The 27,283-nt window shown below is 30.2% G+C and overlaps 1 protein-coding gene across 2 annotated transcripts in view; it reads right to left on the bottom strand.

Annotated features, from left to right (window-relative positions):
- LOC147063879 (DNA-binding protein D-ETS-4-like) overlaps window positions 1–27,283 on the bottom strand; it is a 79,016-nt gene that overhangs the window by 38,250 nt on the left and 13,483 nt on the right. The window contains exons 1-2 of one of the 2 annotated variants that reach the window (XM_085959297.1): window positions 20,908–21,077; window positions 9,934–11,065 (exon numbers count right to left, since the gene is read on the bottom strand). In XM_085959297.1, coding sequence (XP_085815423.1) covers window positions 9,934–11,065 — 1,132 coding nt within the window. In that variant the 5' untranslated portion in view covers window positions 20,908–21,077. Of the gene's footprint in view, window positions 1–9,933; window positions 11,066–20,907; window positions 21,078–27,283 lie in introns of those variants that run through there. The other variant, XM_085959296.1, reaches the window with a different exon arrangement.

Here is a 27,283-nt window from a genome sequence, read left to right as displayed (position 1 = left end):
TATTTGTAACAAACATCATTATTTTGTGCTCTGAGATTTATTTTACAATGCTAAAATGAAGTTTAAACGCCTTGTGTTGTAAACGTTATTTAAAATATTTGAATGAGCAATCAGGAAAAACTCTATTAACAATGTATTACACATAGAGTGTACAAAACGTTAATACAAATACCATGAATGTTTCAATACTCGCAAGGTAGGGATTATTATTTTTATATGTTTACCAAGCTATACATATATTTTGTATAAATCGTCATCTCAATACTACAACTAGATAACTTGATGTTCACTGTTTTTAAGTTAGCTATTGAATATGATTTTACATGTCCTTCTTTACAAAATGATAAAACTAGGTAAGTGAAAAGTTAATGGGAACTGTATTAATTTTGTGTTTGAAAATATTAAATAACTTTAAAACCATAAATTCATTAAATAATTATAATAATATATCTACAATATTTTTTATACAATAATTGAACATTATTTAATTGTTCCCAATTAGACAAGCACAATTTTCCATTTTTATTTTAAACAATAATTTTAGCCTAGATTTATGATAATCAAGTAAAGTTTAAATTTCATTTTCCCAACAATGAACAAATCAGAGTTATCTAGTTGTAGTATTGAGGTGACGATATGATTGAATATAAGTTAATCATGAATGTATAAATGTCGAATTCGCGGCCTATTGTTTAATATAAAACTCTAGGTATTCAATATTTTACAAGTAAGTACATACATAGAGATTTTTTAAATCTTCGAAAAAACAGCAAACAATTAAGCCACCCTCTATAATATCATTCATTCAATTCGTAGTAAGTTTAAAGGTTAAAACGTCAGCATGATACATATTAATTATATTACAATTTACCGAGGGTTATTTATCCATTATCAAAAATATCTGCATGGTGAAAACGTCGAATTCACCATTAAGAGTGCGTTTTCGGGTTACAATATGAAATTGAAATTGAACGCCTACACAAAGCTTTTTTTGCATACAATACCTCGATGATTCATGAAAAATATGAGTCATTTAACGTTTTCTACAGACGAAACCGTTCTGAATATAATTAAAAAATACCGTACTCCTGTCACGAATTTATTCTTTATCTGTATTTGAAATAAAAATAAGAGAAATTTATTTTAGGAAAATAAAACATTAAAAATAGGAGTGTCGGCCTTTGTGTTTTAAAGAAATAAATACTGACAATGAAGTTACAATACATTTAAAATGCTAATAAATAATGTCGATTGTTTTTTGGTAAGTTAAAACCCACATCAATAAATAAATTATGTCATTCAAATTAATCGAAATGATTTTAACTTAATATTATTGAAAGTAAAAACTATTTCAAAGCATAATATGGCGTTGTTAAACAGAATTAATTTTTGGAGACATAATTAATTAATATAAAAACGCTAGATAAAGATAGATTTCATTGACTGAGCGCTACACTGTTTCATTAACAATATCTATAGGTATAGCCAAATTGAAAGTATTTCCATAACACTATTATAAACGAGGAAGACATTTGTAATTATAACATCATTGAAATATTGTATTATTTTGATTTATTTATTATAATATTAAGAGTTCAAATATTATGAATCGTCATAATAATATGCCTGCGTGTAGTACCGCGGTCGCCGCTTACTTTGGGCTACTTTCAGTCCAAGAATGAGGTACCTACCTATCGAACGACAAAAACTTTAAAATGTTTCACTCAAATATACTAGGAAAAAATTTTCAGTATTCTTTTTTTTAAATAAGTATATCAAATCAATTTCCTGGGTTGCCTTAGTAAGAAAATTGGTACTGTTCGGTTATCAGGAATACAGCGGAAAATACATTTTGATAATAGCCGATAAACTGGATTATTTGTTAGTTTGGGTTTGTTTAGGTTAGGTTAGGTTAGGTCAACCTAACAAATAATCCAGTTTATCGGCTACTTTCAAAATGTGTTTTCCGCTGTATTCCTGATAACCGAACAGTACCATAAAACTTTGATATATTATGAATGAATATAAATTAATTCTACATAATTAACAGTCACGACCGATTTTGTCCGCTTCAATATGACGAAACTGGTTCTGATCATCATTAAATGATGTGGAACTACGTATTGTACATTTTTATTCTAACGAGAATAATTGGCAATTAACACCAATACATATATATTTATACAAATGAAAAAATATTACCTTTTTAATGCGGATTTTCATAAATTTATATATATTGGTAATATAGGTACAACAATTTATTTTGCTAAAGACCTACTAAGTCAAAGTTTGAAGAGAACTTTCTTCCATAGAGATGGAGTGGAAAAAAATAAAAGTGAAGTTGAAAAAAGGATCCCTGGTATACTATTTTTCATTAAAATACTCTAAAAAGTCAGATTGACATCCATTCATTGTTTTTTTGCGTAAAAAAACGGCACTTATTATTATGAACTGAAACTGTCTTCAGCTGTTTTGATAGAGAAATTATAGAAATCGAGAAGAATATATATGTATCAAAATATTAATTTGTATTAAACTTGGTATCATTTAATTACTCACGTCTTCAGTTTTAAGTTATATTCCATTTACATGAGCTGTTTTGATAGAGAAATTATAGAAATCGAGAAGAATATATATGTATCAAAATATTAATTTGTATTAAACTTGGTATCATTTAATTACTCACGTCTTCAGTTTTAAGTTATATTCCATTTACATGAGCTATCACAATGCATCACAAATTGTATAAGTATATTATGGTTTTTAACAAAATCTGTCACACCATGACTATTATTTAAAACATTATATATTATGGCATATTTCATTATAAACAAATAATTAAACTTTGGGAAATAGCGTTAAGCGTTAACCTATACACACCCGCGCAAGAATTTCACCTTATGCGGAGAGAGATAGATTGTTCACAGAGTTATATATATGTATGTGTAATGTAGTCGCATATACATGCATCTTATTATCATCGTTGTATTTGTATTCAATGACGTCACAGTTTATCTGTGGTCTGGAGAGTCAAGCCCGCGGCAAGGTCTTTTTCATCTCGGCATTTGCAGAGATAGGAATTTCGTCTTGGTTTCCGACAAGGAAGGGAGAAGTTAGAGATATAACGTGATGTTGAAATGCATTTCGGAGAATTAGAATGTGTCAATAGATTACTATTTCTTTACGCTTAAAGGTTGAGAGAACTCAAAGGGCTTTAGGTGGTATGGAAAATATAATAATTACAAGATAAAAATATCTTTTTATTTACAACATTTTTAAATTTTCTGTTGAATTATTATGCTCAATATGCTCAAATTTGTACTTGATATGAAGTAAATAAAAAACAAACAAATATAGAATACTGAAATGTCATTTTGATATCCATAGTAACGCACGTATGTATTAATAATTTAGTTGCTAGGACCACCCACTTAGCAACCAATAATAGTGGATTGAATTACGGATTTTTTCCGAAATAACTTTCCATACAAAACAGAATTAACTGAAAATGAATTCAATGCTACTTAAAGATGGCAAAAAGTATTAAAAAAATGCATTGGCATCGTGTTCTGATATATTCTAAAAGTTTCAAAAGTCTAGCTAGTCGGGAAGTTAGTTAAAAATCGATTGCAAGATTTTTTTTTTATTTTTACTGGACAAACAACCACCGGACAAACAAGAATACGAGCTAATAAAAACGTTGTAAAAAATATGGACTCCATGACCAATAAACGCACTAATTAATATAAATAATATATTACACATTTTAATTCCTAAACTAATTACTACTGCCATAAAAATCTTTCCCTCTCTAGTAAATCGCAAAGATTGTGCCAACTCATTTTCACATGATATCGCTCCTTTTCTCCCCCAATTGATAATACTAAATTTGTATTATATAAACTCAAACAAATAAAAAAATGTATACCTAGTTGATAAAACAGAAAAACACGTATCGTTTTAAATAATGTTTTATTAGATTTGATATAGACCATTACTAATTATTACTTGTTTATTAATTTTATAATATTAATATTATAAAATTGTGCAAGTGTGTCATCTTTGTGTATTTCGATGGACTAATATATCAAACAGGATAGTTTTAAAAGTATATTTTAGTAAACAGTTTTATAGAGCAATTACAGTTTTTTTTTATTTACAATAATAATTCTAAGACCATGGCCCCCACATTCCAAGGCGCCCCCCTACCTATCGCTAAGTTTAATGGCTTGTGTTACGCACAATATAAGAACCTTAGGACAATAAGAACCTTTAGTTTATTTTTAGCGATTTTTTGTAGTTTTAATACATCTACTTGAATTATGAAGTTGTCGAGTATCAACACAAAACAATCAAAAATTGTATCTTACAACCTCGCTTTCTTTTTACTATTAGAGAACGTTTGTGATGTGTGTTTATCACACATATCTTATCAACCTGCCATGCCGGACCCTCCTGAGCCCAGGCCCCTAGACTAGAGCCCTGTCAGCCCTTCCCTTGTGGGGGCCATGTCCAAGTCACAACCCTTATTTTACGTTAAGCTTCTACTGATGCAATGACCGAAGAAATCATTCTAATAATATATTTACATTAGGTTAGTCATTTTCTAATATTTAATATGACGTATTATACTATTTATGTTAACTAATCGACTTACCAATTGATAAGGGAAGAAGAAAATATTGTATTTAAATTTTACCATTTTTTCGGATTTTTTGTTTTGATTTAATATGTTTTACTTTTCGTATATCACCACGGATGAATATCAATTAAATAAAATACATATGATTAAAATTGTTGTGTGATAATCAAATCAAAAGTTTTACGTATTATTGTTTTATAACCACTTAATACGGTACCTACATGTCACAAATGACCAAAAGTAGTAAATCAAAGCGAACCCGTTAAAAAGTCGAAAGAGTGTGAACAAATACATTAAATTCATTATGGCGTAGAGATATGGAGATATATATATAAAAGAAGCTCTTGTGTATTCAGAATGTTGCCAAAAATGAGACGGCAGCCTATTTAAATTGCTAATACCACCATTACTTTGGCATACAAATTTATAAGATAATAAAAAAATCACCAAACAAAAAAAGTTTTAATTCGAAATGGTAGTGTTTTATCACTGCCGAAAACAAGTTACCTACCTAATGAACATCTCGCATGTTTTTTTTTAATATAATATATTATGGAGTATAAACCTACTACCTTAGTAGTATGTCGCAATCAAAATTAAATGCATTACTTTATTGTGTAAAAAATAATAAAATTAAATATGCATGTGTGTCTTTTTTATTTAAAGTTAATTATGAGGTGCATAAATTGGGTTACAGCTATAAAATATTGTGTTGTAAACTGTAAATATAAGTACAATAAACTAAACCAAAACCCCAACCGTGTTGATGAGATATTAAGGCTTAGCAGAGGTGGGTGACTAATAATGGCGAAATATCCACAGGAATATAGTAAGGGTAAAAAAGCTTGCATCTAGCAGTGTAAATATAGGAGATGATCAAATAATATTATATTAAATAAATAATATTTATTGTAGTGTGTGTATAACAAAGATATGAAGGTACTACCCATATTATATGATGTCATTATTTAGACATTGACAATTTTCACTTTAAGACCTATATACGAGATACATGGATATCTTTATAATATTATATAGTGAATACCTACATAATTAAAATAAATTTATTGCATTTTTAATTATTAATAAAGCTTTATTGGACACAGCATTTGGATTTAAGTTAAATAATACATGTCACAATTTCTATCTCCACTTTCCACAACTAAGGCTTGTGTATTGTATTCAATATACATTATATTGGCGGTCTCGTGGCAGTCTATAATAATTATGACAAATAATCATATAAGTTGGATCGGATGAAGCTTTAATTTTGATATTGTGTAAAGACGTCATGCCAATATTTTTTTAAATATACAGATTTTCCACCTTTTAGCAAAGATAAAAAAGCTTTTCACAAAAAAATGTCGTCAATATTTTTAATCATTGATAAGATACAAAATATAGGTCAGAATAGCTTTACACGGTCTAGATTTTCTAATGTACTCTTAAAAATAGAAATTAAATAAATTAATAAATATGTATTGAAATTAGTTTCTGTATATTTATTAATTTTATAAATAAAACGTTAGTGAGACGTACGGAAGAAATACAACTTAATAATCACAATTTAAGTGAAAACTAATTTGATACGTGTTAAAATATGCAAAAGTTTAAGGTACCAACAAAACATACGTTTTAATAAATTTAAAAAATGTTTTATTTACAACTAAGAAATAGTTTCGTTCTCACGCCAATATAAACAGTTAAGTTATGATTAACTCATTGATCTGACAATAATATTTATTTCATTTATTTCGAATGTATTTAATAAACACACCTTCTTATATATTGTCGTGTTGCTTCTTTTTGAGAAATTTTGGTCTCATCTTCTTTTTTTCATGCGGTTTTACGCTTCACGACTAAGGAAATTGTAGTTCAAAGTTTTAAAATTTCAATTTTGAAATACAGATAAGTAGCAAACAAATAGATTACTGACGATTGATACTCACTTCATTGCAAAATTAATATCGACATATTGTGATTTTGTTGTTTTTGAAATTCGTGACACGACTTGATTTGCGGTCCCAACACGTCGGCAGGTAAATTTATTCCATGCCTCAGGGGACTGCTACTGCGGTTTCATGCGAAACCAATGACCCAAATTCAGTGTTTTGAACATTTTTTAACAACATACATGTTACTTATTACTAATAATCAATAATTAAAAATGATCATGTCTGTTGTAGTCTCCACAATTTTGTGGTAAGCAAAAAAACGAATGATTTTTCAACAAGTAACTATATATTGAACCTAGTCTCTGAGCCTCTGAAATAATAATTCATAGACTTAACTTATTGCTTGGAGAGGGTTATTTGATAAAAAATTGGCCATCTTGCGGTTACTAAAGAAATAGCTTGAGAATCGAGTTGACAACACCATGACATTGCCGGCATGATAGGAATCGCTAAATAAATATCGGATAATCAATAAAAAATAAGTTCTTGCCAAGTTGCAACACTCTGCAATAAATAAATAACCAACCTAGCTCAATAATTAATTAAAATAATTTCGGTATAATAAATTATGTTATAATTTATTACGATTAAACCTTTCCTGTGTGTATAAGCATTAAGAGGAACAAAACAGTGAACGACAACTCGAATTATCATTGAAATGTCAAATTAATAATATTTCTCAGAATTATTTGATGATAAAATTGAAATAAACAAATGAATCTTTCATCCAGCATAGTATAATATAGTAAAATACCTATGAAGAATAAATAACATAAGCTTACATTATACATCGTCATTGATGCAACGAGCAGAGAAACAACTTTCATTTATGAGAATTATGTACATAATATATTGGTACTATTATAAATTGGGTTTATTTCTAATATTGTAATCGTACAATGATTTAATAATAATTATTGTACATATTGATTATGAAATTTATTATTATTTTCTTATTACAATTATTATTAAAGAACTACCAACCAACAATACATATTGTCATGAAACCTGAATTTATTATAACTAACTACGTTATGAAGTAAAATAAATACATAATTTAAATGAAATCGTGACTAACATTATTAAGTTTATATTTAGATGCATATTAAATCATTGTTGATTTACTTATACATAATTCATTTTATTTCTTTGAACTGGTTAAGGGAATTATTTCTGATTCAATATCGAATCCTAAATAGTTTACGATCATGCAAGTCCAAAAAGAGTTTTCTTTGAAAACTTACAGACGTAAAGCATTCATTATTATTAAGTCGATAAAAATGCATGTCTTTAATAGGAAGCGATTTGAAATTCAATTTACGAGTAAGTAGTACATTTTATTAATAGAATTTACTGATTTGTCAGTTAACTGTGTGTGTATTAATTCTACGTCTATTCCGAATATAATTATTATGAATGACTTAGACATACATTTTAATCGAATTACGTGTCATTATTACATAACATAATGATACCTTAGTTATATAGGGAAACAACTTAAAATACCTCGTTCTAAGTTAATAGCGTTTGAAAATTTTTCAATTCTCATTCCAATGTTAAAGCCTTGATTTTTGAAGTGAATGTGTTTATTTTTTATTTAGTTCAAATGAACTTAGCAATGCACAATGATATTGTATTATTGAACAAATAATTTACCCAAACATTCCCGTTTATAATTGAATTGATGATTAATCCATGAAAGAGTTATTCGACTTTATGACCCGTCGAAGAAATTTATAATCGTTTTTTTTCATTTAATTATAAAAAAAACACCTTACTAAATGGAATGCCATTATTTTGAGTGGTTTCCCTATATAACTAGGATATTGAAAGAGTAATAATGCATGTGATGAACTAGTAATAAGCTACGGGAGACAGCCAAGATTTAAGTACATGAGATTCCAAAGTAATTAGTAAAATATGAAACTTCAACAGATTTGTATTTTTTATTTAGGTAATTTTCAATAATATTTAACAATTTATTGGAAGCCATGCTGGAACAGCGACAATTTTTATAGTGGATTTCGGCAAAATTCATAAATATAAGAATGATAACCTAACCTAATAAATAATCCAGTAAGTATATTAGCTATTTCAAAAATGTTCCATTAAATAGACATGAACAAAAAATAATAATACACAACTTCATTCATATATGACATGTGATATGTGTTGAGTATATAAGTACATAGGTATTTTCTATTTAAACTTGAATGTGTTATAAATAATAATTATTCTTTGGCATATTCTAGTCGCGTCTAGCCTCTTTGTTATTGCTTCCGAATGAATTGCATAGCTATTAATGTCCCTGTTTCGTGTTGTATGTGTACATAGCTGCATTTGTCATCGTTTACTATAAGAAAGTTACGAAAGTTTTGAGGCCATTCACTATTCAACTTGTTAGATATTCCGACCGGTAAAATCAATTCCTAACGATCGATTGTTTCACAAGAGTATTGGTACAATCTCATATGCTTTCAACTTTGATAATCTGATTTTGTTTTGTCAAAAGTTTCATTACTACATTACGTATAAATAATGCACATATCTTTACGTTGTTAATGATTTTTCAGCGGTCTGGAACTCAGTATTAATATTTAATAATATACATATTATGTGCGAAGTTAAAAATTTAATAAATCTTATCATACCAAATAAGTCTCTAAATAGTCTAAATCATGTTATGGAATAATTGCAATTCTAAATTTGAAATACCCTATAAAATTTGGAATACTTATTGTGCTTTATGCGCATGTTCTATATATCGGATGACCTTGAGTTTTTATTCTAGAATACATATTTATATATAGACACATAATCCGTTATTAACTCTAAATTATTAAATTAAATCTAATTATTGACTTACCAACTTTTGGCAGCGACCCCATAAAATAAAAACCGTAATTGTTTAATAAATATAGCTTGAGGAAAAAAGAGGAAGAGTCAAATCAACGCGTCTGAATTGATAAATTACATAAAAAAGTATAGAAATTCACACACAAAGTTCAAAGCTTTTCTTCTTATAGTTGTGTTGAAAAGTACATACATATTATGTGCATCTTATACCTAGTAGAAGTAAATAAATGGAAAGGAATATAATCACATAGACAAACTTGATTTTGATACGAAACAAAAAACACATAATGTCATTAATTGTACGCTTTGTCATCGTGGCCTATTGAAAAAAGATGATACGTAAACGACTATGACGTAAATACTAACTATCAAATGAAAGCTAAATAAAATGGTATTTTTTTAATGTGTATAAAATATATACAATGTGCAGATAGCACAAAGTAGAAATAATAAAGTATAATAGCAAAATGAAAGTCTTACCCGGAGAGATGCCTAACGCGCTGCAAGTGTTGTCAACATCCTTCCTCATCTGCTCGATGGCGAGCGATAGAACAGGCTCAATCTTTTCTCTGGCAAGTGCACTGCTGCATGACGTCATGAGGTTATCGTTAGCAGAGCCAAGTCCATCTGGTTCTTCCATCTTCACTACTCCCAAGTTATTGCCTTGAGACGTAAACCCAGAAGTAAGGGAATCAAAATTCAATGGCCGCAGATTGAAACGCTTCTGAAAAGAAGTATCTTGCAATACCTCCCTCAAGAGCTGATAATCTCTCGGCTTGGAAGGGTTTTCTTGTTTTGGCACCAACAGTGTCTGATCGCAATCCGATTGCAGCACGTGGTTCAATTCAGTCTTTTGTGATGAATAACTGACGGTATCCTGAAGAATCTGATTCTCCTTCAAGAACTCTTCGATGTCTATGGCAGCTTCGTCTTTCACAGGCCTCGTGATGTATTGAGAAGGGGAGACGGGTTGGAAATAGTATGGAGAAGGATGATTGGAATATGATGTACAGGAACTAGCTGGGGAATAAGGATGGGGGGAGTTTCCTGAATACTGCGGTGACAGCAGATTATTTGGCTCTTCCTTGACCGTTAGCAAAGAAGAGTAAGAATTCGAAGATGGATATGAAATGTTGGAAGTATCGTAAGGAGAACAAGGTTGAATGTTGAAGGTAGGAATAGACCCTTCGTCTGAAGAAGGAGACGGTGTAGGATATATTGGAGACTGGTAACCAAAATTGTGGAATTGCTCAAACAATGCAGTGTTGTTTTGATATTGGTTAACCTGTGGTATGTTTTCAGTCTTAAACGTTGGCGCAGACTTCAGCTGCGGAATGTTGTCTTCTAGAATCGTCGTCGGGAAGTCAAAGTCCCTGAGGTTGTTCTCTTTGATCTTTTCAATGCCCTGCAGGTAGTCTTCGTCTTCCTGGGCGTTGAACATAGGCTCTGGGGACGTGGTGGGGTCCCCGAAGAGGTTCATGAGATGCCGCAGTGATGGCGGGGATACAGGGACCTCACCGTCTGGGGGCAGCAGCGACAGATCGAAACTGTCGGCTGAATAGTTGTACGAACAAGGCGGTGAAAGGCCGGCCGATGGAACTGTCTGGGGCATCTGAGGGAGAGAAAAACAAGTACCAATCAGTAAATACATAAATACAAAAATAAAAGCATTTACACATATTATTTACTTATAAATCAACCTTGACAAATTATCCTGATCTGTAGCCATTAACTCACCATTAATTGACAAATGCAATTATTATAAGTTAAATATTAACTAAATAATTTTACGGGTATTTTCAATTTAAAAAAAAATATTCTGCACTAAGAATTTTACATGGTCATTTGATCAAATCGTCTAAAAAGTACTTATTAGTTACTTATTATTATTACGAAAAAATACAATGAATCAAAGAAAATATTATTTATTTATATAAGGAAAAAACATTGTGGACATAATATCAAAATTCAGAAAGCTCACAATATGAGATTAACATTAAGTATAACAGATTTATACAGTGAAATAAAGTGCAAAATGCAAAAGTACATCATTAAAAATGTCTATGTCTTTAGGGAGCACATTTACTAGTCTTGAAAACCCCTCGCTAATGGCGCCTGATAGGCTTGACTCGATGAAACAGTTCTGACCCAGAATAGCTCATGGCTGCGACCACGTAGGTAACTGACAGGCGCATATAAATGTAATTTCTTTAGGACGCCAGGATTGGAAATCATCCCTTAGCAGACAAAAATGTTTCAAGAGCAGAAGTGACCTACGACATTCAAGAGAGTGAAAAGTGAGCATGCCTTGAAGAAAGGCAGTAGTAAACAGAATATATTATTTCAATGAAGTAATTACTGGTTTTAGCGGTCTATTTTTTACTGTAAAAACGAGAAAATTCCCATGAAACAATATTGCTTGCGTATAACAGCTTATATCAGCTTTAGATATCAAAATAAAATAAATACACTTACACATGCGGCAATGCATAAAACAATTTATTATTATCATATCTCGCAGTAAGCCACATCGCATCACGCATGCGTCATTGGAAACTGATGACGTCAAATGACGCCATTATAGATTCAAAGCGCGGGATATTTCTCGGGACGCTGCTACAGATCCACTCATGATAACACATGTTTTAAGGATTTTCTCATGAAAAAAAAAGCTTTGAATTACTCTCGACATGTCAACGTCACTAAATATAACACTTGTTTATCATTCCGTCAGATGCGCTTGCACATGCCACGTATGTGAACGACTGGCTTATTTTTTATACTTATTATAATTTTATTATGACAATGAAAATATGTTGAGATCATTGTACCTACTTATGTATTTTTTTCAACCACGTTCAATACGTCTAAAATACATTATTAATTTCATTTGTATGCAAAGTCAACGCAACATCATGGAAATACTCTTACGATTATTTATATAAAGATGGGAAACACGTGACAGAATTGAATTTTAAAAATATACGTATTAAAATAACTTTAATAGTTAATTTAATTATTTTTATTCGATATTGTAACTATAATGTATGTATATTATGTACAACATAGAAGAGTGTAGTAATTTTCATTGAAATATATATTAAAAATAGATATTATCACAAAAATCAAAGAAAAATATCATTAGCACAATGTGATTAGGAAATACGTATTGTTTGCCATTGTTGCTACAGAGCCTGCATATATTTCATATTAACTATGCTATTCGAGGTGTCTTAAAATTCTATTTAACTGTAACGGTGGTTAAATAATTATTTCATTTTATTATTGGGAAAAGATTTACACAATTTACTAGCGATCGGGACCAGTTTCATTTGATTCTAAAGTGATCAAAAATTGACAGTGCCAATGTAAGGCTTGGTTGCTCAAAGCCGGCGATGGGGAGATCTGGAGAAGGATATTGCTGATGCCAAAGGCAGTAGGGCCATTGAGCTAAGCAGACACTGAACAAATTTGTCGCATTGATATTTTTTTAAGTAAACATTAACATTGAATTTATTTCCAAATTAGCATTTTGGTTAAATTAAAAAAATACACTTTAAGCCGCGTTGACATGGTCCAAGTACGATCCAAGTACACTTGGACCGAGTGCCATCCAAATGAACTCATATGAGACATCTTCATACTAATTATTCCTATCCAAGCTACTTGGACCGCGTCCTACTCATCCAAGTTAGCTTGGATAGTAATAATTAGTATAAAGCTTTTACTTGAATGGCACTCGGTCCAAGTGCATTTGAATCGAACATGGACCGTGTCAACGCGGCTTTATTATTATTTCAGATGAAGATAGAATTTTTAAGGTTAGGAAGCAATCAGTACTTAGCCTTCGTACACCTATTCTTCCAATATTATGTCATCTTAAATTTTATATATTAATAAAGATGTTTTATCATTTGCGTAAAATTCCTATATTTACATAGATATATATTTGTTTACATAGGCCATCGTACTTGCTTTCATCAAAAGCGTGATTATCAAAATGTGTATTCTCGGAATAAAATCTTAAAATAGCTATGACTCCATCGTGATACTGTGTTTGAAAACTGTTGGGTGAAGAACGGTAGTTATGAAAAAGATATTCAACCATCGTCAATCATCAGAAAATGAATATTTTAAGAACTAGTTACCTAGGCACTTTTAATCATTAGATACATATTAATTGTAATATTAATTTATTAACAAAAGCTTCATTGATGTACAGTATTTAAAACAACCTCTTAAACCTACTTGTAATATCAGAGCAGTGTGCTTTACCGATAACATGCGTAAACTATGCATTTATTAGTGTTAATTCGAATTCAGTTAATATTGGGAACAATCTTTAGTAATCTAGTATTAAGCGTCAATTATATTGAGCTTCTTTACGAGCTGTTTGTTGGCGAATTTATAATCTGCCTGTAAAGTCGTCCAGTGTAATCATCGAACAAGCTAACAAGCAGGTTGTAAACACTCTACCGAGAAAAGTTGAAGGCCGGTCAACTTTACACGCTACACGCCGGCGTGTGGGCCTACTGCGTCTGCGCAGTAGCAAACTCCCGGTAAAAAAACGAACTACGTTCTGTCAAAATAGTCGCTGGCTTGTGGTTTCTCAGCGAGTGGAAATTTTTGTGTGTAATCATCAAATCGCAGTAGCTGAATCGCCCGCTTTTAAATTCGCCAACAAAAAGCTCGTAAAGAAGCTCAATGTAATTGACGCTTTAACAATAACTATCGAATAAACCATTCAATGAATAATTCACAAGATTTGAGAATGTTACATTCCATATATTGAACATAATAATATATAATTTGGAAACATTTTTTTCAAATGCGATTTTTTCTAGTATGTATATATCTGAGGTGTTTTCAAATCAGATATGTATGTTTAATAATTATCGACTTTGATTCACAAACAGCGTTAGAAAATCTTCAAATTTTAGATTTCACGTCATTGCATTCACTAATATAATATTTTGTTTAAATAAGTTATGTTTCATGAAAATTCCGCATGATTATCATTTGTATTGGTAGCTTGATCGGCAATCCCCAAAACCCCGATTGCCATGGATGTGGGTTATAGGCTCCCTCGGTAAATTATTTTCTTTTATGGATATATTTCTGAGGTTGTTTCAATTAAGTATGATTAATAAAGGATGTCGCATACTTAAAACATAATTTCATTGAATAAAAAATAATTAAATTAAAAAAGCTAGTTTTATTCAAGATGCTTTGTAATTTGTATGTTAAAACTTTGCAACGTCTCTTAAACTAGGTACCCATATATGTATATCAGTAGCGAAGGGTGGAGGTAGGCTGTTAAGATCCGCCATAAATAGTGCACATTAAACATTGTTAATCATACAAATTTGTTTTTATTGAACTTAGGCTACAATTTACAGGTGGTGTTGGTTAGTTTTTAAAAATAAATTAAAACCTGTCTAAACTAACCCATAATAGTTTTAGTATACTTTGGGTGATACGGCGAAATTGTTCACCTTTTTTCATTCATACTTATTTGTTTTCATTGTCGTCGACGTTATATGAGTAGACGAGTATTTTTTTACTATAATATGGCTTGGTTTTCGCAAGGTTTTATTGAATTTTACCATGTGTCAATTATAGTCTTATTTCAATGAAAACAAATACGTATGACTAACATAATTTAGTGTGCACTATTTATGGTAGATATTGACAGTGTACCTCCACCTTTCGCCACTAATGTATATATAAGTATACTTACGTGTAATGTAATCTTGTCATTGATGATTTATAAATATACTAAAGTACAACTTCTGTAATTCAAACTGTAATTTTACAGCAATCTATAAGATAAGTATCGGTTCTATTGAACAAAAAAAAAACATTCAAAATAGCAAATGACTCTATCCATCAAGCAGGATTCGTACCTATGACCCACAGCTTGTAAACGCGATATGCTTTACAGTGAGGGCTAGTTAGAGTTACATTCAATTTGTAAAAAAGAAGTGCGACAATTCAATTATTAATACCATGTCCGATCGTAATAAGATCATATGAGTTTCCACACATTGGACGTTTTGTATTAACAGATTTTTGTTTTTACGAGAAATTGATGTTAGCCACTTGCTCATCTTATTAGGTCAATACTTTGACTAATATACAAATTGAATAATAAGATGTGTACTTGCTTTTAAAATACAAAAGCCGATCGCCAAATAATAGCTCAATTTAGAAAGCGCTTCAGTGAGTATTAAAAGCCATTAGTTAAAATTTGTCGTAATTAAGTATGACTCCTTTAGCATGGTGGTCAATGTGCGTGGGCGCGATACCCGAGAGATGCAGGTTCGATTCCTGCGGGGTCTTATTTTTTTCAAAAAGATTTTTCTATTGGTTAGTGTGTAAGTGTTTTCAAAATTATGTAGGTATGTTCAATAATTAGAATGTTACATTCTTAAATCTTGTGAATTATTCATTGAATAAAAGAATAGTTAATTAAAATATCACTTATATATTTAGATTTTTCTTAATCTTTTCTAATAAGTAGTGTCAAAGTAATTAATTATTGATACTGTTAGATTGTAGAATTATCTTTATTACAATTTAATACGTATCGTGAACCCTGGATATTCAAATATTAATATGAATACAAAATTAGTGAAAAATTCTTGTTTGAAATACTACCATAAACAAAGAGATAACAATATTAAAATATAGTATTTATTCGGCTCAGCAACCGTATATTTTGTTTTTTTTATTACCCGATAAACAGAAAAAGCATAGATAGCTACGGTGAACGAGTTTTCGGTATAATAACGACCTTGTGCAAACGAACGCTGCCAGGAATTTATTTACAGACTGACGTATTTGGTTTAAAATTAAAATAAAAAATCGCTTAAATTTTGTATAAAAAATGTAAAAGCTTTTTTCTTAATAATAATCATAATTTAATTTGCAGTATATAAACCTGATATTTAATAACTACCTAATAATATTAATGCTTCGTATGTATTATTTGTTGTACGTGTAGGTATATATTTTATATAGAGACACGGTTACATGTTTGGGCCACGATATTAGTTGAAGTACTAAAAAATATTTTTCTATAAACTTCTTTACACCATGCTGTAAAAATACTATCACCGGCTTTAGTCAACTAATTTTCTCTAAAACCCTGCTACATATTATTATATTCCCGCGTATACGTAGTGTAGGTAAATGATAACTCTGGCATTCATATTCCGTTGTTCTTTCTCCCAAGGTGCATACTTAGCCTGCTAATGTAAATGGGCGTGCCAAGCAGGGGTTTTAGGGATACTAAATATCCGGGTGACAGGATTCGAGAGGCGGCAACAGTCCGAAAACTTGTAATGATGTTATTAATAAATATTAATTATTCAATCAGATAAACTGAAACTAATGATGAAATATAATATGAAATACTGACGAACGTTACCAACTGCGGAAGGTCGGGACTTACCATAGAGCGTAGAATCGAATTCCTATATTCATATTTAGTAGGTACCTAATTTACAAGAATATTATAATAAAGCATAAAAAAAATAAAAGTCTTGGCAAAAATATAATTTAACAGGTATATTGTTGAAAATTGTTTAAATTTTTCTTTGATTGCTTTATTTCACTATGTATTTATTAGTTTTTAGGGAAGCGGCAATTTTGGATCGTTACCCGGACGGCAGTAACCCTTGGTACGGCCCTGCCAATTCGGAAGGCTGTGTTCAATCAAATTACTTCAAACATAGATAACTATCTACGTGAGGATGAGTGTATGAGAACATTTTATTTTTCCTAATATTTTAATGTCATATTGTGAACGTATTGAGCTTGTAGTTTGTTTATGTTTATATAATTAGATGCATTTGAAAAAACACTTTATTGCAGTGTTTCCAAACCAGAGTGTTGTGACGATAACTCAGGTGTATTGCGATTATTTTTGAAAAATATAGTAATAGATGATGTGTAATTATTTTAACTATTTTTAATTTAAAATATTTGGTTTGTCGTCAAATCCTAATTATGTTGGTATATTTTGAAAAACACTGATTAATGAATGTATACCGACATTTATTTTCTAAATACTACCGAGATAAACAAAATTATGTAAATCCACAAAAAGGTACAAACACTAATAATTACTTAACTGGTTTTTTATGTTTGTAAATGTATTCGGCAGGTAGGCAAGCACATTCGTGCGACGCGCATGCGCACGAAATGCGGAAATCGCCAAAGCAGAAAACTGTACCGCCAACAAACAAGTACGGCGACTGACAAAATATGTCACGACGCAATCTCTGACGCCAATTTTTGTATCTGCATTACATTTTTATATTATAATCCGCCGTCAAAGCCTTGAGCTTTTTGCGAATGGTCGATGAACTTTAGGCAATTCGGAAGGCATCGCGAGACAGCCAGGGGCAGATATAGTACGCGCTGCAGCTATAACGGGGCGCCGTATATAAAAGAGCGCTTGAAAATATCATTATACAAAAATATATAAGTTTTATTGTCTCGATACAGCATTTTTTTGAATGCAGTACAATTTACCTGTGAGGCAACCGGTGCAACTCAGATAATTTACGCACAATCTAATACATGTCAACCATTTTTTGAAAGGTTGCTCCCGACATACCTTTAAAAGATTACTAACCTTCGTTAGACCATAATAATTACCAGATTCCGTAATTTATGAGTAAATAGAGTATAAAAAAATAATTTAAATAATTACAAGATAAAAAGAACTTTTTATATACAACGTTTTTACATTTTCTGTTGAATTATTATGCTCAATATGCTCAAACTTGTACTTGATATGAAGTAAATAAAAAACAAACAAACAAATATAGAATACTGAAATGTCATTTTTATTTCCATAATAACGCACGTATATATTAATAATTTAGTTGCTAGTACCACCCACTTAGCAACCAATAATAGTAGATTGGATTACGGATTTCATCCGAAATAACTTTTTATACAAAACATAAATAACTGAAAATGAATTCAATTCTATTTAAAGATGGCTAAAAGTATTAAAAGAATGCATTGGCATTGTGTTCTGATATATTCTAAAAGTTTCAAATATCTAGCTAGTCGGGAAGTTAGTTAAAAATTGATTGCAAGATTTGTACCGGACAAACAACCACCGGACAAATAAGAATATGGCATAAGAAAAACGTTGTAAAATAGCCAAATCAATCATATTGCTATATAGTATTGCGTAATATGCAACATATAATAAATTGGTCAATACATTTTTGATATCTACTTTAAATTTAAATATTTCTAAAAAAAATAAGCTTAACAATAATAGGTACTTTAAGTATTTCGTAATCCCATTTATAACTCGCTGCAAAGGAAAATCCGCTTTAGTATTTTCTCCACTTTGCCGTTAATACTAATATTGCATAAATTGGATAAATAATATTCAAACTCGATAAACTTAAAACTAACAAATCTCACTTATAAAAGATATAACCATGATGATTAGTGGCAACATTTAATTTTAATTGAAAATGATAAAGGCTCTAAAAATTCTTATGTCGGCTCTGGAGATATCTAACGAATACACTGAAATTACGATGCTGGGCTCTAAATTAAATCATGGGCGGGCGGGCGCTAGGCATCATGTCGTTCGGCGCCACTTTGCATACCTCACTCACGAAAAAACAAATGTATTTTTTCACACCTGGTTAAAACAAGTATAAAAAAACGTAAGGTCATGTATGCCAATTTTCAATACATATAAAGCTTTTAGCTAATTAAAAAATACTCATTAATAATATATAATTATAGATAAAATTAAATTCGTAATAATATTATTTTTATAAAACTAAGAAATATTCAAAAATTTGAATTGATATTTGGTAGGTTACCTAAATCATTATTAATGAGTAGATATTTTGACAGCCAATTTGTTTCGAAGAAATAAAATTATATTTATTATTATTATACAGTGATCAGTTAGTATTCTGCCCTCTTGCAATAAATACCCCAAATTTCATATTAGTTAATTCGTAAATAAATGGACAGAAAAGTGAATGATGTGGAGGCGATAAAAGATCGTTGTTGCTTGGATGTTGAGAGAGAAATGTATTGATCGTTACAAGAACACACTAAATTCAATAACAGGGATGATAATGTGATATTATTATCACGGATACGGATGTACTGGTGAGATCGATGTGATCAAGAGATTGATTATATTAATGGACTGAAAGACTTGATTCGAGTGAAGGACTCGTGAAAATAGTAGTGCGTCTCGTGACGGACTCGATGTGAGTGAGGATTCAAGCATTGTCCTTCCAATTTAGATAAATGCTGTACATATATTACAAGTTATATTGTTGCAATTAACCATAATAGACCCTACTTATTTAGTTATGATTGGGGAAATGCTGACACTTATTATCGCTCTATTGTTTTGTTTTGACAAAAAAACATAGATTTTAAAGTGTGTCACTAATTTAAAGCTGAGTGATATGATTTTTACAATTACATAAAGTCAATGCAGAACTAAATCTATATTATTTAATAATGCATTAATATTTTTGTATATAAAACTATACATACGTAACTAATGACTTTGATAAAAATGAGTTAACAGTTAGACTTCCCTGACACCCCCTGTGTTTGCCTGAATTGAATCTAATTAAACGATCTCAGTAATACTAAATATATAAATAAAACACTGTAAAAAGAAAATAAGTATTCGACTAGTTAACCGTCCAGCAATAAATGCGCGGGAAAATTGACAAGATGACGTCGTGATTCATACATAAGTCGACATCCAAGATGGCGCTTGGAAACTGCAACAGGTTGCAAGCTTTCTTTGAAAAATCTCGATTGGCGTAATGAAAGTGGTACAGTATTGAGTTCCATATTAAAACATGATATTAATTATTCACTGAGTGACATATTTATTACATTTACTCAATCAACATTTAACGCGAATGATTGGTTATCAAAATTCAAACGAAGTTTTTTTGTTTCAAATATTTGAATGTATGTTTATTCTAATTTCAAATGTAATAATAAATTACTATAATAGAAAAATGAAATGATGTATTGTGTAATGTTGCAAGTAGCTTTAAATAATGAAATTGGGTTTGATATAAAACAAATTCTCTTTTACGTGAAATTATGTAGGTATTCCAATAAAATAACTTTATGCACCTAACCTCTTTGAGACGTTTTAATATTTGAAATAATTAATTAGATAATCGTTATACAATAGCAGCTCAACACCTTTCACGTATATTAAATAATATACTTAATTGAATATTTGAATTAGCCATTCGAATATAAAAATTTGCAAAAACACTTCAACAGACATTGCAATAATAAAAACAAATCCGCAATAAACTGATCGAAATAAGGATTTCCGCATTGCGTGCCATTCCAACCGGCGAAAACACAAGATTTTTTTTTTCATATTATAATATTCACTGGAATCATCACCTTTGGCGCTAAAGTGCGCCCGGAACCATCGCGAGGAGCTTCCACTATGTCACAGACTCGAACCCAAAACTCCAGATCTCCACTATCAGGACTCCACTCACCACAGAATTAACATTAACCACTGAGCACTCAATTTCGCGACCATTCTATCCCTCAGTTTCAAGTCAACTGATCTATCAAGCTCCGACTCGTTCTATCTCACTATTTCCTGCATTGATCCGTCCCGTTCACGCACAATAATCATCATGGGAAATACCTGATATAATTTACGGCATGCAAAAAGTTAGTCTTTTATAATGTTTTTTTTTTATCTCGTTTTGACGTGTGGTAGCTGTGATACGTGCGTCTCGCTTTTGTCGACATTGTGCCGGTCGCCTTGGATTTTTCTCAAGTCCTCGTGGCGTTAGTCTTCCTGGTGAGGCAGTGACGTCATTGGGCTGCTTTTATTCGGTCAACAGACCCAATCTTTGGTGCACTACGCAATCACGAGTGACAGTTTTGCTTCGATGGAGTCTTTGACTGCTTAAAATTTAAATAATTGCCCATTTTGCGTGGAGAAAAACATTAAGCGACCGGTAGACCATTGAAGATAAGATAGGTTCTAATTACGTTTACATTACACTGTAAATATCAAGAATTTTATGAAACACCAAACAAACAATGGATGTTATAGTTTTGCAAATATTTAAATTTGACTTAGGTCTTTTTTATTATATTGGATCAATACCGAAACTATAATTCCATTGTTATACCTAATAAGCATTATTTACTTACTAATTTATAATTAATTTTTTTATAATTATTTAGATTTAGTAATCAACGAATATTTCACAAGATTTAAGAATGTAAAATTCTTTTTATTGATCAATAAAAATAATTAATAAAATTATTAGCAAGTTCAAGTAAGTTACAACAAAAAGCCTTAGAGTGATTCGTGACGTCGGTTAGTAATTAATACCTACTTTAAATTAAAATACAAAACCCGATCGCCAATAATAACTCATATTGGAAAGCGCTTCAGAGACTATTGTAAGAGACATTAGTTAAAATTTATCACAAATATATAGGATACCAATAGCATTGTGCGTGTCGACGTGCGTGGGCGCGAGACGCAGCTTCGATCTTGCTGGCACGCCATCTTTTTTTCCAAAAAGAAATATTTTTTATTGGTTATATGAAATATGGTTATCAGAAATGTTTTCAAAGTTATGTATGTTCAATAAGCATGATATTGTCTATATTGAATATAACAAGTGAAATTATTAATTAATAGTTTTGCTTGTAATCATTTCCGTATCTTAGACCCAGTATTTTGTGTAAATGATTTTGCATAAAAAGTTGCCAACTGCATACCTAATGTATCAGATAGTTTGAGTCAATTCGCCTATTGAGTTTATTTATAACGGAAGCCTGAAATTCCTAAAATACAACACGTACACATCAAGCGGCTGAAAAACCTTATATTACATATTACGTTTACTAAAAAGTGTTATTTTTTTATATACAATCTACAGGCTCACTGAAAGGTACAATAATTATAATATTTAAACACGTCATGCTTATTTTTCCCTCTTTCATCACTATATAAATATCAGTCAAGGCTAATGTGCAGTGGCGGCTCGACGACTTCCTAGGTGGTGGGGTTTAGCCATTAATTATTAAATATACATACATATCTACCTACTTTCTCACATTGTACAAATGATACTTCTAATAACACGATGTTATTAATGGGGAAATGAGTAATTTTTCAGAATAAATAATATGATTATCTGAGTCGTCACTTAATCACATCTAAAAAGCGTTCTTAAAAATAATAACTTAATTAATATCTACATATTAATAATTATTATAGACTTACCATTATCAGTTTTAAACAACGACGTACAGCGAGCATTTTTACTCACCATGGGGTCATTTGATTCGCTCCCCAATATGATAAAATAAATTAAATATTTAATTTAATCATGTAAATATGTATGGTTTATTGTGACAGTGATAAAAATATCGAACTTGTATTTTTGACATAATGATGTGGGGATGGTCCCTACGAACCCTTAAGGTAGAGCCGCCCCTGCTAATGTGTGTAGGTACTTTATTCAATTGGCCAAATTTCATTATTAATAATACAATACCAAGTAAGTACTTGGTATTTACTGTAATATAAAACAAGCATATTAAACAGCTTAAGCAGTTCGATTTTGCCTGAAAATAAATGAATTTTGTAAGCGTATTACGTAGACTCAGTATAACAATAATGCTAATAGATGCTAGTTGCATGTTATATTACGTATATTTGATCAACACAAACTATTTTCTCTTATCTCCAGAGATTTGATTAAAAATACTCTACACTTCTTAATTTGTATAAAATAAAATGTGAAGAGTAAATATACTTACATAATTATAAAACACCTCAGTTAATTATATACCACAAATCACTGGATTCGCGCCAATATGCTTCCCCAATAAAGCTACATGTTTCCCATATTCTTGTTATGACATTAACTAGTAGTTGTTATAATATAAAATACTTATCAAATTGCGTTAATTTTTGATATTGGTTTTTTGTGTTTTAAGCCAAGGTATCAATTAAGTTCCCTTATTACTAACTGACATTCGAATACTAATTGCACTTGCTAATAATTTAATAAACCAATTTGTTGGATAAAAAAACAATACTTATTTTAATTTAAAATTCAACTAATTTAGCATTATATTTCAAAACTTAACAATCAATTGAAATTCAACATGACAAACAATAATTTGAGTGATTATAAAATCATTAACAATGCAATGTGTTATAATACGATCAACTTTTACAATTATATCTAACTTTACAGCCAAGAAAATAATTCTTAATCGTATTTTAAACCACCAATAAATATATTTTTTAAAAGAATTGTTAAGTACGTAAGCTAAGTATTACGTAACCACTCTATTCATATTCCACCACCATATACTTATCGTTTTTTGTTCGAGTTGAAATAGTTATAAATAGATTTCATTATTTAATACATCCAATATGATCGACGAGATGGTTTTGTTTGCATCTTTGAAAACCCCATTCAAACCGCAAGAGTATTTCCAAGCATCAAACGCGCAGAGTGCCTGATGCGCCCACCTATTCGAACTGTCATTACGTTGGATTATATCGACAAATAAAGCAAACCCCGTTTATTGTTATAAAAAAAATCATTAGATTAGTCACACGGTAATATAAATATTTGCAATACCCACGTACTGACGTAGGATGATAGAACTTTGCAATAGTGTATTTATAAACCAACAAGGGTTATTCCATCGACATATATAAACGTATTATATATACAATATACATACTACGTTTAGTTCTTTTATAATGGTGATATAATCAAACATAATTATACAAAATCACGCACATTTTATTTGATTATATAATCACATGTATAATTATTATTGTCGTTCACCAATAGTAATCATATACTTAATGGTTTTGTACATTGTAAATACTGTAAAAAGTGTTACTTAGTGGAGAATTATGTATTATTATGATTAATGTTGAGGCCGTATGTGTAAAATAAGCTACTATCTTTTTATATTACTATATTAAGGCGTTGATAAAATGATTGGTTTTGCCTGTCCAAAATAAATTTTATATTTGAAAGTGGATCTTCAATTTTGATATATATTATCAAGATAGTTTTGGTTATTGATATTTTTAATTTCTTTGGAAAATTAATGAAATGATTATTATAATTACCCGTATATTAATGTCAATATGTAAAGTCACCAAATATTAAAATAAATATTTATATGAATGTGCTAAGAGCACTGGATGAATAAGGTTCAATGCATTAATGCCCAAACCATCCATGACTGTAGTTAGCAGCTTTCATCGTAAAAGAACATAATTGCGAGAAAAGAGCTCAACGTGGAGGCAGTTGTGATATGCACCGTATTTTCGACTGGTATGAAACCGTTCACATCATATAAAAAGGTAGATACATCCCTGAATACTGATGTCTGTCGCATACTAACTGAATGCTTGAAACCGATTCTTGTTGCAAAAATGCGCACTCTGGCTGGAATTGCATTAAAAGATAACCGTAGAGAAGTGACCGCCAACGTACATAACACAGCTCTCAACTGTGTGAAGAAAGGCATTCACTATATGGATATAATATATCAGCGCAACCATGCCTAAAATCCAGGAAAACCTTCCTTATTTTATCCAAGAAGATTATGGAGTCGCCTGCGGTGAAAATAATGGCAAAGTGGATAAAAATATCAGACACATACCTGGAGGACGATGAATCGAATCCAAACCGGAATAACTAGAACTAAAAAGAATATGGTATAGAGATTCTCTGATGATCCTTTAAACTGTAAATATGGCGCCGAGTGAACAGCGGAACATGTTTTGATCTATCGGTTCGTTGCAACCAACTGCATCATCAATGATATGTTTGAACACAATGCCGACACCATCATGCTAAGGCATGATTGGAAAGAGAAGACATGACAGAAGACGAATAATCATTATATTCATGCCCGTCTATTAAAAAAAAACTCGTAAATCTACCGATCTATACTATACCGTCATGCAATTTATAGGCGTAACTCATATTTATATCAAAATGAATTAAAATTGGCAAATTGTTTGTTTTATGTGGGTTGGAAGTTTCGAACATATTAATTACTAAAATATCTACCAAAAATTAGACACATTTTCACGATGTTTTAAATACATATGCTTACGTCTAAATAGATATTGGCTATGTAAACATTATAAACTTAATAGTTAATAAATTATAAGAATTGCGTACTATTTACTAAACTGTATTATAATAATTCGCATTTGTCACTTAATATACATATATAATATTGGTAACCCTTTTATTCAGCCTTTTTCCCCATAAAATAATATTACAAATATTAAATTTCTTACGAGAATGGTTATCATTTGCTACATTTCAGACTGAAATCCTTCTTAGTCTCAGGGATTTGAATAATATTAATTGCACATTAGAGTATCAGACATTATATTTAATATTGTGAGATAAGTTTTTTGAATTGTTTCAATTTTTATTGTAGTAATTATTATAAAATATGATATGGAAATAACATACTAAAATTCTTATCTCCGGCATTCGAATAATGCTAATTACAAAAACAAGTATTTAGAATTAATTTTAATTTTTTAGTTAGTTCAATCTTTATTATGGCAATTATAGTATATAATATTATTATAAACTTTTGAATACAATAAAAATAAACGCAAGTCATAATATATTTTTTCATGTTGCCACTGCAAAATTCATGACAATGGGACCAATTTTAAACCACACATTAACCTTACGTCGTCAACAATAATATCGCATAGATAAACTTATTAAATATTTTTTTAAACAGTATCTACACTGATTGTATTTTTTGTTGCCAAGCAGTTGTTACTTGGTAATTATGTTTTTTACAACGCTAATAATTTTAAAATAAACTTAGTGGAACGAATTACCGAAATACTTTTAAACTTTACCTATCAAAGAAGTATGTTCCGAATTTTAGCATGCAAAACCGTTTTTTCAATTAAACACTATGCCAATAACTTCACCATTTTACCGCGTGAGTTTATATAGTTATTCATTAAAAGCTATCAGTATAATTTTATGATATCCAACACGGTGTTTCAAAATAATGTAAAAATTCCCTTTTTTGTAATAGAACATAATTATAAAAAAGTAAGGTACGTAAAATGCAATTTAACATACCAAATTATGGGAAACACTATATTTTATTATATATCTTCACCTCAATACTACAACTAGATAACTTTTTTGCTGTTTTTGAGTCAGAAATTAATGAGAACTGTATTAGTTTGAAAATATTAGATAACTTTAAAATCATAAATGCATTAAATATATAAAATAATATACCTACAATATTTTTTCATACAATAATTGAATGTTATTTAATTGTTCCTAATTAGACGAGCATAATTTTCCATTTTTATTATAAATAGTAATTTTGGCCTAGATTTATGTAAATCAAGTAAAGCTTAAATTTCATTTTCCCAACAATGACCAAATCAGAGTTATCTAGTTGTAGTATTAAGGTGACGATATACCTATATATCCTTTAAATATTTATAAACAATCATCTTTTATACTATTATTCTCACTTTTGTTACAAATCTAAATTAAATTAGTATTGTTTATCGACATACATTTAGTTTTGTCTGGTTGACGATATTTTTTTGTCGACAAGAGTCTTATAAATAAAGTAGATGTAGCGTCCAATGGAATCGTCGTGACCTTTTGGAAGTCCTATAGGTACTCCGAAGCTGGAGTGTAATAAAGACATTGTTAAGTGTACTTACTACAGTTGCGATTGGCAA

The sequence above is a fragment of the Rhyacophila brunnea genome, unplaced genomic scaffold, assembly GCF_057557595.1.
Source record: "Rhyacophila brunnea isolate RB1 unplaced genomic scaffold, BYU_Rbru_1.0 scaffold_8, whole genome shotgun sequence".
NCBI classification, from domain to species: domain Eukaryota; kingdom Metazoa; phylum Arthropoda; class Insecta; order Trichoptera; family Rhyacophilidae; genus Rhyacophila; species Rhyacophila brunnea.
The sequence above is the reverse complement of the archived record's forward strand: the minus strand, read 5'-3'. Positions and strand labels throughout refer to the sequence as shown.